The sequence below is a fragment of the Bactrocera neohumeralis genome, chromosome 4 (assembly GCF_024586455.1).
Source record: "Bactrocera neohumeralis isolate Rockhampton chromosome 4, APGP_CSIRO_Bneo_wtdbg2-racon-allhic-juicebox.fasta_v2, whole genome shotgun sequence".
Lineage (NCBI taxonomy): Eukaryota > Metazoa > Arthropoda > Insecta > Diptera > Tephritidae > Bactrocera > Bactrocera neohumeralis.
The window spans coordinates 35,320,096-35,339,078 of NC_065921.1; the positions used below are offsets into that span (position 1 = coordinate 35,320,096).

The 18,983-nt window shown below is 37.9% G+C and overlaps 1 protein-coding gene across 2 annotated transcripts in view; it reads left to right on the forward strand.

Moving 5' to 3' along the window:
• LOC126755100 (protein Wnt-2) overlaps positions 1 to 18,983 on the forward strand; it is a 44,690-nt gene that overhangs the window by 24,829 nt on the left and 878 nt on the right. Inside the window, exons 3-4 of one of the 2 annotated variants that reach the window (XM_050467435.1) lie at positions 18,415 to 18,632; positions 18,706 to 18,974. In XM_050467435.1, coding sequence (XP_050323392.1) covers positions 18,415 to 18,632; positions 18,706 to 18,974 — 487 coding nt within the window. The remainder of the gene's footprint in view (positions 1 to 18,414; positions 18,633 to 18,705; positions 18,975 to 18,983) is intronic. The other variant, XM_050467436.1, reaches the window with a different exon arrangement.

The following is an 18,983-nucleotide window of genomic DNA, read 5'->3' on the forward strand; positions in this document are numbered from 1 at the left end:
GGGAAGTTATGATAGCTGAAAGCTGAAAGTCAGGCTATATTGCATTGAAATAGTTTATTCGAAACAGAGGAACTGATTGCCTTGGTTTTCTTCTACCGAAATTAGAACTAAAAGAAGGAAAAAAGGACGGTGAAATTCGGCCTTTGGGCCAATACCTACGCATACCAGTTTAAGCCGCGACTGAAAGTTTATGCGAATTCTATTCACGGAATGTCTCTACCTTAACTCCACTCGTTTCTCGCAATAATCCATCAAGCGCCGAGAAGTGATGATCGAAGCGTTGATAGGTACGCTCAATACCAGTACATCCGTTGACTTCCGCTCCGCCAAAGAACAATTGAGCCTCATTATCCAGTGGCTTCCAGCCATGTGCCCGGCTGTGCGCACTTCATCAGCGTCGAAGGTTTGATTTCAATTTCACGCTTACGCGCGCCGGCTCATTGTTTCGCAATTTATTTATTTCCCATTTGTTTATTTAATGCATTACACAACGGGTATGTACAGGCCGACAAGCATATATTTTCCATTATTTGTTGTGTTTTCGTGTTTGTTTTCGTTTTTGTTTCCATTCATTGAATTTGTGAATTTGTCAGCGCATGTGAGTCGAGTCGAGTTCTAGTTGAGTTGTGGATATGAACAATTAAATATTATGCGAGTTTTTGTTGTGATGGTCGTGGGTAGGAATGTGGGGTACAACAATGGTCGGCAAGGCGGAGAAATCTGTGAAGTGAGAAGAACGGATATGAGCGTAAAAACGCCACTAATGATGACAGGGTTTGCTCTGCGTCCGCATTCACATTCACGTCCGTGTCAACGATGACGTCCACGACACCGGCAACTAACGATCAACAAGCCGAGATATGAAGCGCAAAAAGCGAAAAAATATTATAGCAGAAAAACCGAGTAAACGTATGATGGACGATGGACATGACATGCAATTCATGCTAGACCTGCCACTGGCGGATACGGGGGGTGAATTGCAGTAAACACGGCAAAAAGATGAATAACGGTAAATAAGTGAAAAGCAGGAACACTTTTCGCGACAGTCGGAGACAATGACAGACAAATACCATAACGCTGGTCAGTCATGCATTTCGTCTGGTCTCTTCGTCGTCGGCAATGATCATGGAGTTCGGGAGGGTTGCTATTGTCTCGTCGTCGGTAATGAAGGTAGCAATGAAAAACTGCTCGACGAGGTCTGACAAAAAGTTTGAAGGCATGACGGTCACGCTGCATAATGACTATACTGTTATAATTTGCTGAGTTGCAAGCGGCAGCGTCTACAGCGCTGCTTGTCTGAGCGCTTCAGCAATGCCAATCACTCAGGCGATTTTTAAAATGTACTTGATAATGCGACAAAGAAGCAGCTAATCGTCAATTGGTCGGCCATTCGGCTCGGTTGCGTAACCAAACAATGATTGGCACTTAAAAAAGGAATTGTAATGGGACCAGGAAGATGATTTTGGGATATGATGAATACGGTCTCACTGTTCAGCTGCGAAGTATGAAAATATAAGCGATACTATATTGACACAGATTTTAATAATTATTGGATATCTTTAAGAAAAAACTGCTTTTTTAAAAAATATGTGGGCCAAGTACTATTGAGGTCTCTACAACACCAAAATTCGAATAGCTTCAAATTTCTTTTCTTCTGTGCTTTCCAGAGCTTACTTAAGATTGATACCACTAGACGTCTAGAACTGAGTAAAGCAAAAAGAAAGATAACTCAGATGAGAAGTCAACGTTTTTCCGTGTTCCGATGACTTTTGATAAGCAAATTATTGAAATCATTGCAAACCAACGAGTACTTGATTTATGAAACCAAATGAGATAATTCGAATTAATCGTGCTGTATGACAGAAAAAAAGATGTAATTACTTTTATAAATCGAAGTGCTTCATAAGTAGAAATTATGTCAAATGATTTTATTTACGCTGGTCTTTTTAGGTTTCCAAAGTGTGGAGATATTCCCGCCGTAAAAACTTAATTTGATTCAAGAACGACATACGCTTGCAGTCTTATGCGACAACTTGCTGTTTTTATACTCTGAACAGGGTATATTCAGTTTGTCGCGAAGTTTGTAGCTCACAGAAGGAAGCGTCGGTGACCCTATAGAGTATATATTTAAATGATCAGTATGTTGAGCTGAGTCGATTTAGCCATGTCCGTCTATCTGTCTGTCCGTCTGTCTGTATATATACGAACTAGTCCCTCAGTTTTTAAGATATCGTTTTGCAAACGTCATTTTCTCTTCAAGAAGCTGTTCATTTGTCGGAACTGCCGATATCGGACCACTTTAACATATAGCTGCCATACAAACTGAACGATCGGAATCTAGTGCTGGTAGGGAAAACTTTTGCATTTGACAAGATATATGCACGAAATTTTGTATAGATTATTTTCTAAGGCAACAATGTATTCTCCGAAGAAATTGTTCACATCGGACCACTATAGCCTATAGCTTCCATATAAATGGAACGATCGGAGTCAAATGCTTGCATTGTAGACTTTTTCAGTTAACGAGATATATTCTGCAAATTCGTCCTGGTTTATTCTCTAAGGCAACGCTACAATAGTTGAAGAAATTTTGCAGGTCGGATAACAAAACCTGCCATACAAACTGAAAAATCAAAATTAAGTTCTTATGTGACAAGAAATGTTCATGAAATTTAGCATGGATTATTGCACAAGATATCGCTTTAATCTTCAAAAGAATTGTTAAGGTCGGACTGTCATCAAACTGATCAATCAAAATCAAGTTCATATATGGGCAACTTTGGCTAAATATCATCACAAAATTTTAGATGAATTACTTTTTTCATTAAATAGCGAACCAGTTTTATCCAAAATGTCATATACATATGTAGTTTGTAGGTGTAACGGAACTAATTAATATTCTACATTATTTTTTTATGTTGTGATCAGAATTAACCACTATACAAATAATATATTCTAAACAAATCGGTTATTATATTAATTACTTTCCAATTTGAGCTTTCAATAAGAGTAGTAAAGTATGACATGTAACTAAATGAAACAACAAGCTGAAAATTATGTTCAGAATATGTATATATAAATTTTATAATCTTTTTTCATTAAGTTTATGTTAATAATAAATCTTTATAAAATTTTAAATAACTATAAACGTCTTAAAAATACTATTTCTTTATTAAATAAGCTTAATGTTTCTAGTAAACAACCTGGCTAAAAAGAACTAGCAAAATGTTTTCCTTTGGATGAAAACCACTGGCCGGTTACGTCTTTAGATTTACTTAAACACATAGTTACTAAAAGAAATGCACCTGTGAAGGGTATATTAGCTTCGGTCAAGCCGAAGTTAACGTTTTTTCTTGTTTGAAACGAACAAAAACTATTTGGCCTTTGAAAATGATAAAAAATAGACAAATAAATGATTCATAGTAGGTTGAAAACCATCGCAAAACCAAAGATAAAATAACAAACATTAATTTCAATTAATATACTGGCGATCTGAGGTCGGGAAGGAAGGGAAAGGGCGTGGTTATATTTTTAAGTGCAAAACTATATGTAAAAGTTATATGGTAGTGTTTTAGATAATGAAAGGATATTGCATATAGATTCTTTCGCATAACCTCAAATTATACTTATGTGAAAAATTCACAAACTAAGTTTCTGGGTTTTTATTTTTATCTTCTGCAAAATTTTTTCTTTCACGAAATTAGGTGTAAACTTATCTTAAAATATTTATTTTTTCTCCTTATGTGTATTCACCTAATATCGACAAAAATCCCAAGTCAAACAAACACTTTCACCAGCAAATAAATTTTGTAACAGTACTTATTTTGAATAATCCAGTTTACCAAAAACCAAAAGTCTTTGATTGGTATAACAAATTACATAAGTGAGAATCTAGAACTGTTAGTGATGAAAATTTTGTGGATATACTTTCTACAGATTACTAAGGAATCGAAATGAATATTTGCTTTTGACATATGTACCTCTGAGACTTATAAATCCCTTTACTAGGGATCCTCTTTTGTCTTTTAGATATGTAAGTATGTATGAACCTCTTTTTATCGGAATTGACCATAGAGTGGAACGATTGTCCGCACGACCGCACTCAGGGTATAAAGGGTGCTGCTAGAGGAAGCCCTTTGTAATCGAATCCACGGTCCCGTCAGTACGGTACATACATACAAATAAATACAGTGGCTAGCAAACAGAATTTGGCATTAAACCTTAAACCAATTATTACTTTACTACCAATTTGCACAATAACAATGAGGAACAGCCGAGGCGAGCGTATAATGATAGAGAATAAAAAAGCAACACAGTATATGGTATGGGCATAAAAAGCAATATGCAGCGGTAACACGCTGCCATCAACAACTCCGGCGGCAAAAAAGAGTGCAATGAGGAAGCGAACAGGGGCAAACGGCGAAGAAATAGTGACAGAACGGTGAAAAAAGGAAGAGCCATGCCCGAGGCTATTTAATGACAGGTTAAAACACATAATGAATACGGTCAATAATACGGCAGTGGCCGCAGCAACTGAGCTCGCCGGCGCGGCAGTTACGCTGGGCCTGCAGTTGGCTTAAGTGAGGCGCAACAAAAACACTAAAAACGAAGAAAAACAAAAAGCACACAAATAATATGAAATAAAAGTAAATGAAATAAAGCAAAAAAATGAATCAAAAGCGATGTGAATTAACGTGTAAGGGCATGCAGCATCGCGCACAAACGACCACGGAAGGCAGGAGGCAGGAGGCCGGGCAAAGGTAGGGCGAAACCCCTTAAACAGCGGTTTACTTAAGGCTGGTAATTTTAATTGCAAGCACTTTATTTCTTGCGGTGAGCACGGTGGCTCATGGCCTTCCCAGCTTGTGCAGTGGTGAGGTACGCGTAAGGCCCGCGGCCCCTGGGCACTTACCGGCGTACACTGGCGACATGGCCGAGCATAGCGCGATGTACATATGAGCGTGTGCAATGTGTGCTTTTGATACGAGCTGCTGACAATGCGCGCCAGTCCAGTAATTCAACATAATTTACAAGAATGTTAACAACCGCTGAGACATCGATTGCGATCGCCAAACGGCTTGTAAGACATCATGTACACACATACGCATGCACATACATACATATGGTATATATAACGACAATAATTACCTACACGGCACTTACATATGTACCTGTACGGTATGGAGGCATGAATGCAATCGCGAAAATGCCCACATCTCCAATAAAAGTCGTGAGCTCGTGCGAGTGTGTGGCAATGTGGAGCAATGTGGAGCATTGGGGTGACCATGTGTGGGATTTTGTGTCGCTTTTTCTTGATCTCAATATTACCTGCAAACACTCACTGCCAAATGGATGCAAGCGCACACACACACACATACATATGTGTGTGGTCATGTAATGTGGTATGTATGTGCTAATCGCCTTCGTTGCGAATGTTTGGAAAATGTTATAAATTAAGTTAATATTTTTCAAATGATTGGTGGGCTAACTTGTTGAATTTCGGAATTAAAATACAGTTAAATGCATTGAACATGAGTTCGACTTGTTTTCTTTATCAGCCGATATGAACCCACGTTCGCATCTGACTGATAAAGAATGCAAAGCGCAAAATTTGCACCGCAACAGCACAGCAAAGAGTGAAGTGGGTAATGTTTATATGTACATATTTACTTAGACATTCGTACATATATGTGCATTCGTAGAGTACCGCTATACCATTTGCGGTTTCGAAAAGACATAGCAATTTCACATGCACCGGGTCATGACTTGTGAATCACATACTGAATGTTGAGCTTTAAAAGACTTTATCATTCATCTTTGCTTCAGTAACTCAAGTTTCTGAGAATGCTGGAAATAACGTTGTTCGCTCTCTTACTTACGATTGCCAGTTAAGAACAGTTTCGGTTTTACAGCTAGAGACATTTTGTTTCACGAAAGTGATTTTGGCTCTCCGTAAGGAGAACTGACATTTGATTTGTAAACAAATTGTATTTTTGTAACCTGAACAGGAAATATTTAGTTTGCAACGAAGTTTGAAACATTGAAAAAGAAACGTCGGAGATTCCATAAAATATATACGTAGGTTGCTATATATGTACATATATTTCTGGCCTAATAATGTAAATAGGCATATTTATCAACGAAAATGCTTTTTTTTGTTTTGTTTTGTTTTTTATTTATTTTTTTTTTTTTTGTTGATTGCTGTTTTGTTTCGGGCTCATACGCATAGATCCATGATTCGTCACCTGTGACGATCTTATAAACGTCTTTTGCAGCACCGCGATCGTATTTTTTCAGCATTTCTTTACACCAATCCACACGAGCCTTTTTTTGAGCGATTGTCAAATTGTGCGGAATCCAACGAGAACAAACCTTTTTTACGGCCAGGTGTTCATGCAATATCGAATGTATGCTGGTGGGAGAAATGCGTAGGCATGCCTCTATCTGAAGGTATGTTACATGACGGTCTTGCATTATCAGTTCACGTACGGCATCGATGTTTTCTGGCACAACGGCTGGTTTTGGACGACCTTCACGGAATTCGTCTTTGAGCAAGCATCGGCCACGATTGAATTCGTTGTACCAGTTTTTCACAGTGCTATAGGATGGTGCTTCATAGCCATACAAAGATTTTAGTTCATCGATGCACTCTTGTCGTGATAATCCACTTCGAAAGTTGTGAAAAATGATCGCACGAAAATGTTCACGAGTTAATTCCATTTTTTGGCCGAGATGAATTTTTTAATTCCCTGTAAATAAAACGATTCACGATTAAATGACAAAACGTTCTGAGTGATGTTATGCTAAAAAATGTCAAACTTTGCAATGGAAATGTCAGATTGCACCTGGCAACACTTAGTGTTGCCCTAGGCCAGAATATATATAGCAGCCCTCGTATTTAAATGATCAGCGTCACGAGCTGTCGGTTAGTCTGTATATACACAAACTCGTCCCTCAGTAGTTGAGATGACTATCTAGAATTTTGCAAACGTGCTGTTCTCTCCAAGGAGATGCTCATTTGGCGGAACCGACAATATCGCACCACTATAGCACATAGCTGCCATACAAACTGTTCGATCAATCTGAAGTCAAGTCGCGCAACTTTTTTGTATATAGAAATATTTTCACCGAATTTGACAAGGCCTATTGTCTCCTGGGTAATGATATCATCTTCCAACAAATTGTTTCCTGACGCCATGAGAAGGTTGGTGCCGAAGTTGGACGGATTCGGGACATCTGTGGTTTGATATTTTTAAAAATTTGAGTGTTTCGCCCTTTAACTAGTTTAACGTACATATAAGGTCAAATCGAATGATAACCCTAGCCACTCTCCACATAACGGTATTGTTAAAACCAATAAATAAGTACGTCATAAACATTCGATTTCACAGACATAGACATATTTATAGGAGCCGGTGTCGAAATTGAGAAATCAAATCAGATATCTTAGGGCCTACTTGACTAATTTTAACCAAATTTGGTATAAAATGGGTATTCAGACCAGCTTTGTTAATTCGTTAGTCGTTACTCGGTAGTTTTTTACGTGCGTTTTGTTTTTGTAAAATTAACAGATTACCGTTTTACCGAGTACCAGACTGGCAAGCATGTTAGTTTTTTCGTTACTTGGTAACATCACTCGGCTGTTTGGTTTGTGTTGTTGTCTAAAAAGTTAACTAGATTTATTGCGAAAAAATACATTCGGTGTCCACTACAATATAGTTTTTGACAATTTTTTCAAAAATAAGTATTTAATAAAATTTAGTCAGCTGTGGAAAAAAATTTACGTCCACACCCAAAGAGTATGTTCACAGTTAAGTGTTTGAACGAAGTGACAACTAACGAATTACCAGATTAACAAGTTCGGTCTGAATACGCCTAATATTATTCAGACAGTACTGTATTACGGAGTAAAAGTAGTGAAATTGAACGACAGTCACGCTTACTTCCAATAAGGTCATCTCAAGTATTTAAATTGCCAAATTGGAATTGTGACCTTTCAAGCCCACGCATACCAAATATTGGGTAGTCGAAAAAGTCTTTTCATATTTTGTCAATAGATGTTGTTGCAGTCGTATATCTCCAGTGCTACCAATCGCATTGTGTCATACTACCATATAGTATCGGAAAGCTGAGATTTTAGCTTCAATTAACCAAAAATAAAAAATAAATTCGGGCAAGTTAAAAAAAAAAAAAGTTACAGCTGTTCAAAACTGAGTGAAAACATTGAAGAAATTCGATATACTTTGAAATGTTTGTATAAAAAAAGGTAAGAATGCCACGCAAGCCACCAAAGAAGTTTTTCAGTTTACGGAGACGATGCTGTATCAGTTCGTGCAAGACAACAATGATTCGCCCGCTTCAGTTCTGGAAATTTCGAAATTTCGATTTACACTGATGGAATAATGTCTCTAGCGAAAAAATGGCAAAAAGTGATCTACCAAAATGGAATATATTTGTTTACTTATTATAAATATAAAAAAAATAAGTTGAAGCTTGATTAGAAATACGAAAAGACTTTTTGGACTAACCAATATGTGGACTCCAGTGCCCAACTGAATTTTTTATTGAAAAATAGGTTATATTCCACATTTATTTTCCTTACTAAGGATTGAATACATAAAAGCTCTATAAGATAGGATATTAATATACTAAAATGAAGGTATCTTAAAACATGTCAAACAAAGTACTAAGGACCTCTCTGACATCTGTTTGGCCTTAAAATGGCAGCACATGATTAATATGTATATCTATGCTAAATGCGGCATGGAATGTAATGAAATAATTGTGCCTAATATTAAGCACTAACAGAAAGTTTGAAGACCGGAGCATACTCTTGTAGAACCTCAGAGGTGATCTGGTCACTGATGCCCGGAGCACACTGAAATTATAGAGGGAACACTTCTCCAACCTGCTGAATGCAGTCAAAGCATAATACCAGGGGATGGTGAACCCGATTCCCCAATCGATGACGATGGAGCAGACGTTCCATTGCCCGACCATGAAGAAGTTCGAATAGCAGTTACCCGTCTGAAGAACAACAAAGCGGCAAAGCCGATGGTTTGCCGGCCGAACTATTCAAATACGGCGGCGAAAAACTGGTAAGAAGCATACATCCTTGTAGATTATGGTCGGACGAAAGCATGCGCAACGATTGGAATTTAAGTGTGCTCAGCCCAATTCATAAAAAAGGAGACCCTACAATCTGTGCCAACTACCGTGGGATAAGCCTCCTTAACATCGCGTATAAGGTTCTATCGAGCTATTGTGTGACAGATTAAAGCCCACAGTCAACAAACTGATTGGACCTTATTAGTGTGGCTTTAGACCTGGCAAATCAACAAGCGTAGGATATTCACCATGCGACAAATCTTCGTCGATTTCAAAGCTGCCTTTGACAGCACGAAAAGGAGCTGCCTTTATGCCGCTATGTCTGAATTTGGTATCCTTGCAAAACTAATGCGGCTGTGTAAACTGACGTTGAGCAATACCAAAAACGAGAAGGACCTCTTCGAGCCGTTCGATACCAAACGAGCTTTCAGATTAGCGACTAGCTATCTACCGTGCGTCTTCTTCACTCTGCTCCTGGAGAAAATAATTGGAGCTGCAGATATCTTCAGATGCTGGCGTACATCTATGATATCCTCAACAACCTCGCCATTAGTACTGCCTACTCCAGTCTGGATAAAGAAGCGAAGCAAATGGCTCTAGTAGTGAGGGCAAGACAAAATATCTCCTGCCATCAAACAAACAGTCGTCGCACGTCGTAGATAATTTCGTCTATTTTGGAACCAGAATTAAAACCAAAAACAACATTAGCCTCGAAATCCAACACAAAATATCTCTTGCCATAGTTTCTTCTCCTCCACTTTTTGAACTTTGAGCAAAAAATGTTAATCTTAAGGAAATTCGAGTTTTTTTGATTGATTGATAAAAAAGCCTTTGACATATTTACCATCCATTTTTTATAAGTTGTTTAATTATATTTGAAGAGTCACAAAATTAATTTCAAAGAATTCTTTTTTTCATTGAGTCGTGTCCTTCTCCTTGAAGTAGAGGGTAAAACCGTGATTTTCCGCCGCATTTCTACCCTCGTGGCCGTCTGAAAAACTAAATAATGATGGATTCTTCATTAATACGAGTGCCTCTACCTCAGGAAACCGCAAAATTGAAAAAAAAATCATAAAATGGCGGCTACTCTAAAATAAAAGTCGACTTTCCTACTATTTTTATAATTTTGTCGATTTGTTTTTAAATTAGAAATTTAAACTTTTAGTTTTTTGTTGCTTGGTGTCTTAAAGAGATATTTTAAGAGTATTCATTCCATATTTCAAGTAAACCGGCTGATTAGAGGATATTGTTTCAACTGCTCAACTGTATTGAAAAAATGAGTTTGGAGAAAAGCTTTTCTAAAGTTTTACGTTAAGTCGCCTATTGTTCCAGATGTCCGTCTTTAACGTCGGAAATAATTTGAATTTTGAAAAAACCTTTTAGGAAGAGTATTTTTTGAGTATATAAACTATTGCAACTAAAAACAATTTAAATTCTATTTTTTTTTTTAATTTCTCGACCAGAATGCTAGAATAATCTTAATAATATAATTATATAATTATAATGGAAATATTTTTCATAAGCAATGCTCCTAAATATTCAGTAGTCTTGGAACATATATAATACAATTTTTGTTATGCTTTTATATCATAACTGGGCATGAGACGTTCGAAACAGCCTGAGCCCACTCCTCAATGCATTTTTGAGTTGTTTCAACTGCTTTTCTATAAATTGGTCATGTGCAAAATATTTTATGTTAATTTCCGTATTCTTACGATTGTAAACCTTTAATTGCGATAATAATTACTCCGACAGGTTTCTCATTGAATAAACTGGAATATAATTAAACATTACATGCACATTTGAAAAACAATAAAATATTTTGCACCTTTTCATTTGTCAAGGCCTGGCCTGTCTGCAGGCGAAATGCTAATAAAACTAATAAAATTATGTATCTGTAATGAGGAATTATAAAACTAATTTAATGAAGACTAAAATGTGTCGAGACATTGACATGTTTTGCATATGAAAGAAACATTTCCGCTTATCTGGATCAAAGTGTCACTAGAAGTAATTAAGCTGCTTTCAGCGCTCTAGGGAGCGAATACCAATTTGTCAAATTAAGAGCTTTAAAGCTGATTTCAACGCTGTGATCCCAATATACATATGTGTATAACGGGTGATCAAAGTAGGGGTACTTTTTTCAATAGCCTTTTCTTGACAGAACACGCGAGAGTCGTGCCAAGCTGTCATGTTTTTGCTTGTTCCGTATTGTTTGGCATTTTATTATGGAAAGACTAACACCTGTATACGTTTACAAATCTTTCAACTTTATTATGAAAATTAACATTCCGTAAAGAATGTGTTTCGCACACTTCGCTCAACTTATGGCCAACATAATCGGCCTACTGAGCGTAATATTCGCAATCCCATCACCCATCTTGAGGCCCAGCATTCATTATTGGATAATATTGGACCAAACAGACCACGTCCAGCGCGCAGTGAAAAAAATAAAGCAGCCGTAACTGAGAGTGTACACGAAGACTGTGGAAAGTCGATTCGGCACCGTTCGCAGCAACTCGGACTAACGTATGAAACGACTTGATGCATTTTACGTTGAGATCTTAAACTGAAAGCGTACGAAATAGAGCTTGTGCAAGAACTGAAGCCACATGACTTTCACAAGCGACATCGCTTCGCTCTATGGGGTCTTGAAAAGTTCCAAGAAGATCCGACATTTTCGAGCCAAATTTTGATTGGCACATTACTGGCTGAATAGGAATGCTAAGAAGCAAAATTCATTCAGATCAGATCAGAGAAAAAAAAGGTTTGGTTTTTGGTGTGGTTTGTGGGCCGGTGGAATTATCGGTCCATATTTCTTCAAATATATATATACCCGACTATGGCTGAAATTGAAGCTCGTGTTTTGGTTTGAACAAAACGGCGCCTCTTTCCATACATCACATCATTTGCAAAATGGATTTATTGAGAGAACACTTCGTTGGGCAGATAATTTCAAGTTTTGAGCCGGTCGATTGGCCACCAAAATCGTGTGACATCATACCGTTTGAATTCTTTCCTTTAGGGATATGTAAAATCTAAAGTCTACGCCGACAATCCCTCTTCTATTCAGGCCTTGGAGCAAAACATCAGTTACCGATCGAAATGCTCGAACGAGTCATCGAAAGTTGGAATCAAGGGATGGACCATTCGAGACATGCCCGCGGCCAATATTTGAAAGAGATAATCTTCAAATTATAAATACCAAAGAATGTTCTTTCGAAGTATAATAGACATTTCTCTTTAAAAAGGTTGAAGTTCCTGCGTTTTTTCTTTAGAAAAGTAGGTAACCTTGAAATGAATTACCCATTGTAACGATATTAAAATCATTCGAACGAACTTGTGAGAGCTCTCTCGCCATCTCTCTATCACTTCCTGACAATTTTCAAGCACCATATCCTGCACTTTTTTAATATTTTCATCAGTTGAAGAGTTCGAAGGTCTTTCAGAACGAGGCATGTCTTCAACGAGCTCTCGACCGTCTGTGAAAGCTTTGTACCACTCGCATAGATAAGCGAAAATCGTTCTACGTATCATATGAGGGTTAGGTTTCACATATTACGTCATTAAACTATGGTATATCCTTTATAATACGTCCATCTAACACTGCTAATGACCGATGTAGAGTTATATGAAGCATAAAGACAACCGGAAGCTTGGAATTTGTATACTATGCATGTATATGGGGCTAACGGTAATATTGACCCGATTTTAACCATTTTAAGCAGAAGTGCACACAACTTTTAGAAAGAAATGCTTTCTGAATTTCAATAATATACATATATATATATATATCTGACAAAATTAAGTATACTTTTGGTAAACAGCCAGCCCTATGGACTGGAACCCACATCTGAGGCTTCGAAATGTATGGTCCGACTTAGACAATTTATAGTTGTGAGACGACGACAAACCTTAAAAGCACTGTTTGTGCAAAGTTTTACTCCGATAATTTAATTTCTGCTTTACCTATATTACAAACTATATGTGGTTCTAGGCCGATTTTGTCCATTTTCCCAATATAACATAAGAATGGCAATTAAATTTGATTGGTTGTGTAGGTCCCGAAATATAGAACCTAAATATGGGCGGTGCCACAACCGTTTTCCAATTTTACTACCAATTAATGTGAAGCTCTGACGCATAATCTTCATTGGGAAATGTTTTAAACATATTTCTTGAGCGAGTTATCACACTTTTAGTTGTTCAACATAACCGTTATGTGAAGGGTCGTCGAAGTTATCATCTAATTCCATATGACAGGTTAATCAAACGTACAAGGGGTTTTTGATAGATTCACTTAGACTTACTTTACTTTGGTGTCATTTATTAGTTTTTGGGGTAAACAACATCCTCAAACTTAGCATAATAGTGTCGGGGCTAATTTTTTCGGAAATTTCTAAATGTTTAAGAGAAACTGTCTGTGTAAGAGAGTATGTGTGCTACTTAGGAGAAGATCACAACTGTTCTCGTAACACGACGACACTTAATTTTCAATTTTCGATCTAATTTTGGGTGTATAAGTTACTAAGTCTTTTGATCTGTTTATGACTCAGTATTGAACATAATCGAAATAATTAAGAACGCTTTCTTAAAATAATATAAATTATTATACGAAAGTTGACGAGATCAAACATACAATTTCTTTAATACTCCTTAAATAAGACTCGAATATATCTATCTCCATAGAATATATCTTTGTAAATACCCACCGGTGGATGTGGCAGTGCCGCGATACTACCATTGTGCGCATCAAAACTGTATATTGTGGCAGGTCACATGTGTTTCAAGTTGAATTCAATTAATCCATAGGTAGATAAAGAATTCAAGATGAGTACAGAGGGGCAAAGTCCGTTCGTCATCTTAAACATTTCAACATTGGTACTAATACCACATTACAACTGCAAATGTGCCTGCGTTATGTGTTGTGGAAGTATTAAATGGTCCTGAAAGCAAACGATAAGCTGGTCGTGGGCTTTTCAGATACGGAAAGGTAGAAAAGTAAATTAAATGTTTAAAGATAAAGCAAAGAGACCTGAACGCCCATATACGTAGGTTGCTATATATATTTCTGGCCTAATAATGTAAATTGGCATATTCATCAACGAAAATGGTTTTTTTATGTGTTTTTTTCTTTTTTTATTTTTTTTGTCGATTGCTGTTTTGTTTCGGGCTCATACGCATAGATCCATGATTCGTCACCTCTTACGATCTTATAAACGTCTTTTGAAGTACCCCGATCGTATTTTTTCAGCATTTCTTTACACCAATCCACACGAGCCTTGTTTTGAGCGATTGTCAAATTGTGCGGGATCCTACGAGAACAAACCTTTTTTACGGCCAGATGTTCATGCAATATCGAATGTAGGCTGGTGGGAGAAATGCATAGGCATGCCTCTATCTGAAGGTATGTTACATGACGGTCTTGCATTATCAGTTCACGTACGGCATCGATGTTTTCTGGCACAACGGCTGTTTTTGGACGACCTTCACGGAATTCGTCTTTGAGCAAGCGTCGGCCACGATTGAATTCGTTGTACCAGTTTTTCACAGTGCTATAGGATGGTGCTTCATAGCCATACAAAGATTTTAGTTCATCGATGCACTCTTGTCGTGATAATCCACGTCGAAAATTGTGAAAAATGATCGCACGAAAATGTTCACGAGTTAATTCCATTTTTTGGCCGAGATGCATTTTTTAATTCCCTGTAAGTAAAACAATTCACGATTAAATGACAAAACGTTCTGAGTGATGTTATGCTAAAAAATGTCAAACTTTCCAATGGAAATGTCAGATTGCACCTGGCAACACTTAGTGTTGCCCTAGGCCAGAATATATATAGCAGCCCTCGTACCAGATGTATGTATGTAAATGCAAATATGTTATATGCAAAGATGTATTATATATACATATTTGTATGAGATTGTATATAGTTCATATCGCTTGGTATAATTGTATATTGGCAAACCTTTGTGGTTGTTGTTCGAGCTCTTTCAGTCATTTGCATTCAATAAGCTCGCTCTGATTTATTCGCTGTCACATTGGCAAAGATGCTTTCAAAAAAGACAACAACAACAATTTTATGAGCCAATCATAGCCGCTTGTCGGCAAACTCACTTAGCGGTACGCAAATATTAAAACGTGCTTATATGGGCTCATATGCATGTTGTTGTATCTTTATACTAAGCATATGTGCAGTCGGGTGCATGCATTTGCTCACATTCGCGTACTTTGTAAACACAGAGATTAGTGGCTCAGATTATTATAATTACACTTAATCATACACTCGTATGTGGAATGAGTCGTGCTTGCCATATTTTCAAAAATGAACATATAATAAATGAAGTGAAATATAAAAAAATACGCTCGTGAATATTCTGTACAAATACGTGCATATATTCGTATTTATATAAATTCATTTTTTCATGTTTTGCAAAAATAATTATTGGCCGCGAGCCACTGGTCGATTTACGAGATACTTGATCAAAGCAAACAAATCATTTTTCAGCTGCGTAGGTGTTTGTAGTTTCAACTGATGCAAATGGTGGTTGCTGTACAGCGCAGCCCCGACCATGCTACTTCACTTCGGATTAGTCAATTCTAATCATAATTATGTCAAAGTGAGTTTTTCTAGTAATTATACTTGATTTATTGTTTCCTTAAGTCAAAGCAAGCGTGGTTGTTGCAGATTTTTTTCTCACAACTGTCATTTATTGCTTGTAAAATCTCCACGCAAGTGTTAAGATCCTTACCATGAATTACAACGAATTGTTACATTGGAATTAGTACTCAAAGTAGATTTGGTTTTCTTTCTTATGAAAATTGTTGGGGTTAACTTAAAAATTGGTACAATTTTGAAAATTTTCAAATGTTTTTCAAGTATTCACCGCTGGTTTCATATATCCTATTTCGTATGTAAAAACAGCTTATCTCTCAAATATGTGTACATACAACCAAAATACCTCAATTTCAACTTCCCCAATTCCGTGGTACAACAATTTCTCTCCTCCCACAGCAAAATATCGAGGAGTCAAGATCGGCTGAACTGGAAAATGAATATTGAGAAAGGATTAAGCAAGTACGTAACAAGATAATATTCAGCAGGAATTACGGCCTAAAACCGAATATAGGCATATGAGTGTGTACGGCCGTCAGTAGATCAATCCTTACATATGGGACACTGGGTTTGGTGGCCAGCATTAAATAAACAATATGATAACAGAAACTTTAATGGAATACAGAGGCCAGCCTGGGCAGGAATTTCCGGGGCTATTAAACCATGACGGAGTGAAGCGCTTAATATGTTGCTGTATCAACTGGCCATAGACGCTATAAGAATTAAGGAGATTGGTGATTGAAACAAGAAGAGTTATTGACTTAGCGATTTTCTGAATCAGCTCAAAACAAGTGTAAATAAATCATACGCCGAGGTCACGAGCTTCAATTTCAGGCATCAAATAGTCGGTTATCATGTGGCGATAAAGGTCGCCATTGACGTTTACGTTCTCACCGACATAATTTTTGAGGAAATGTGGACCGATGATTCCGCTAGCCCACAAACCACCCCAAACCGTTGTTTTTGTTTCGATGAAATGACAGCTCTTAAATATCTTGAATGCGGCATCGCTGAACAAAATTTGCCTTGAGAACGTCTGATATTTTTGCAATTTTTGAAGAGGCCATAGAGTGAAGCGATGTAGCTTGCGAAGGACCGGCTTCAGTTCTTGCACAAACTGTATTTCGTACGCTTTCAATTTAAACTCTCGACGCAAAATGCGTCAAGTCGTTCCTTAGGCCAGTACGAGTTGCTGCGAACGGCGCTCCACGTTCTTCGTGTACACTCTCAGCTATGACTGATTGTTTTCTTCACTGTGTGCTGGACGTTGTCGATAACATTCGAATAATTAACAGAAAGATGGGCTTAAGACGGGTGATGGTGTAGCGTATATCAGTAGGCCAATTATATTGACAAAAAATTGAGCGAAGGGCGCGAAACATATTCTTTACAGAACGTCAATTTTCTTTAAAATGTTGAACGAATTGCAGATTAGTGCAGTTGATGAGCGCCATCATCAAACGTCGTTTAAAATTTCACTACATGCTGCCGCTGCTTTGAACTCTGTCGACTTGTTTCCGCGTTCTTGATTTTTAGCTTCTCGGTTGCGTTCCTCCATTTTCTGTTTTCCGAGGGTGGCTTCGATTCCCTATATATTAAACGCTGTCTATTTTCAGTCGTAAGCTCCTCAACACATTCGCAAACGCTGGATCCGAGGTACAACACCAGTTGTGTCTGTCGAAATGAGCCCTGCCGTCTATCGCCACTCTATTTCTTCTACTTTCAGGGCGGACTTGCCCTGGTGTTGGTTACAAATCCTGACCGCTGTCTTAAATGACGCATTTGCTTTCAGCATCTTCTTACTTAGTTTCTTCCGGTACCCTCTCTGGTTTTCAGAGTTGGTACCCCTGCTTACCTGCTCCGCAGAACGAAACCGTTCTTCATCTTCCTCTTTCTCTGCCTTTGTGCGCACAGCACTTTTTTGATGCTAATCTTAATGGATTGTGACACCCGTATGCTGTGGGCTGGCTTGTCAGTAGTACTACAACCACTGCAATCTGTTTCCGTTGCAATGAAGGTGTGGCCGCTGGCAATACAGCATGCATAATCGCTGTGCCCGGTAGCGACCTCGTATTTCCAATGAAGTGTGGGCTGATACTCCAGCCTGCTTGTTCTCTTCAATGGCTACCATTTTAAGCTTCGTATTCTCGGGTTTGTACCTTTAACGTTTTATACCTATCAAGTATGGAAAATTATTAGAAATGGTTGTTTTATTTATTATAAAATATACCTGTCATGTCTCGGCCATCCTAGAGGCAGCTTGAAATCACGACATTACAATTTTGGTCGAACTGAAGAAGCTTAGAAGTAATTTGAAGTTGGCTTACTAAATCTGTTCATATATTCATTGTTTTAAGATTTTGGAAGTTGTGAGACAGAAACAGAATGATGAGACTAGATTGCGGCTCGTGGCTCAATTATTCTTAAATCAAAGTGATATCAACAATTCTGAGAGGCAAACAAAATTGGATGCTATTAAAATGTTCATATAGACTTTTTGCTTCCAACAACGTCAAAATTTTAGTTGCGACGACCAGAAAATTTTGTTAAACCACTTTTATCTTAAATTCACATAAACGCTCATTTAATTGTGCTGTAAATATATAATATATAAACAATTTTGTATGTACATAACTAACTTCTAAACGGGAAAATAACATGTATGCTTCTCTGTTTTAATTTCTGTTAGATTAGTATCCAGTTTTACGTCGGCCATACTCTGTTCCCGCATACCTGGTCTAACCCCACAACAACGGCAGCTGTGTAGTGAGTCGCCAGATGCTTTAATCGCGTTGGGTGAAGGTCATCAGATGGGATCGCATGAGTGTCAGCACCAGTTCCGCGGACATCGTTGGAATTGCTCACAAGTTTGGCAGGAAGGTGTCTTTGGACACGTCATGTTTGTCGGTAAAAACTGGATACAACGCACCTAAAAGATGCATGGAAGACATTTTTAAACTGCCATGTTATTTACTTACAGGTTCTCGCGAAGCGGCCTTCACTTATGCCATCGCCAGCGCCGGAGCGGCGCACTCTGTGACGGCAGCCTGCGCGCGTGGCAATATATCTTTGTGCGGCTGCGACATGCGCCACAAACCCAACAGTGACTCGCAGTCTTGGAAGTGGGGCGGCTGTTCGGCCGATATCAATTTTGGCATGAAATTCGCACGCAAATTTCTTGATGCACGCGAAATCGAAGGCGATGCGCGCACGCTGATGAATCTGCATAACAATCGCGTTGGTCGCAGGGTGAGTACT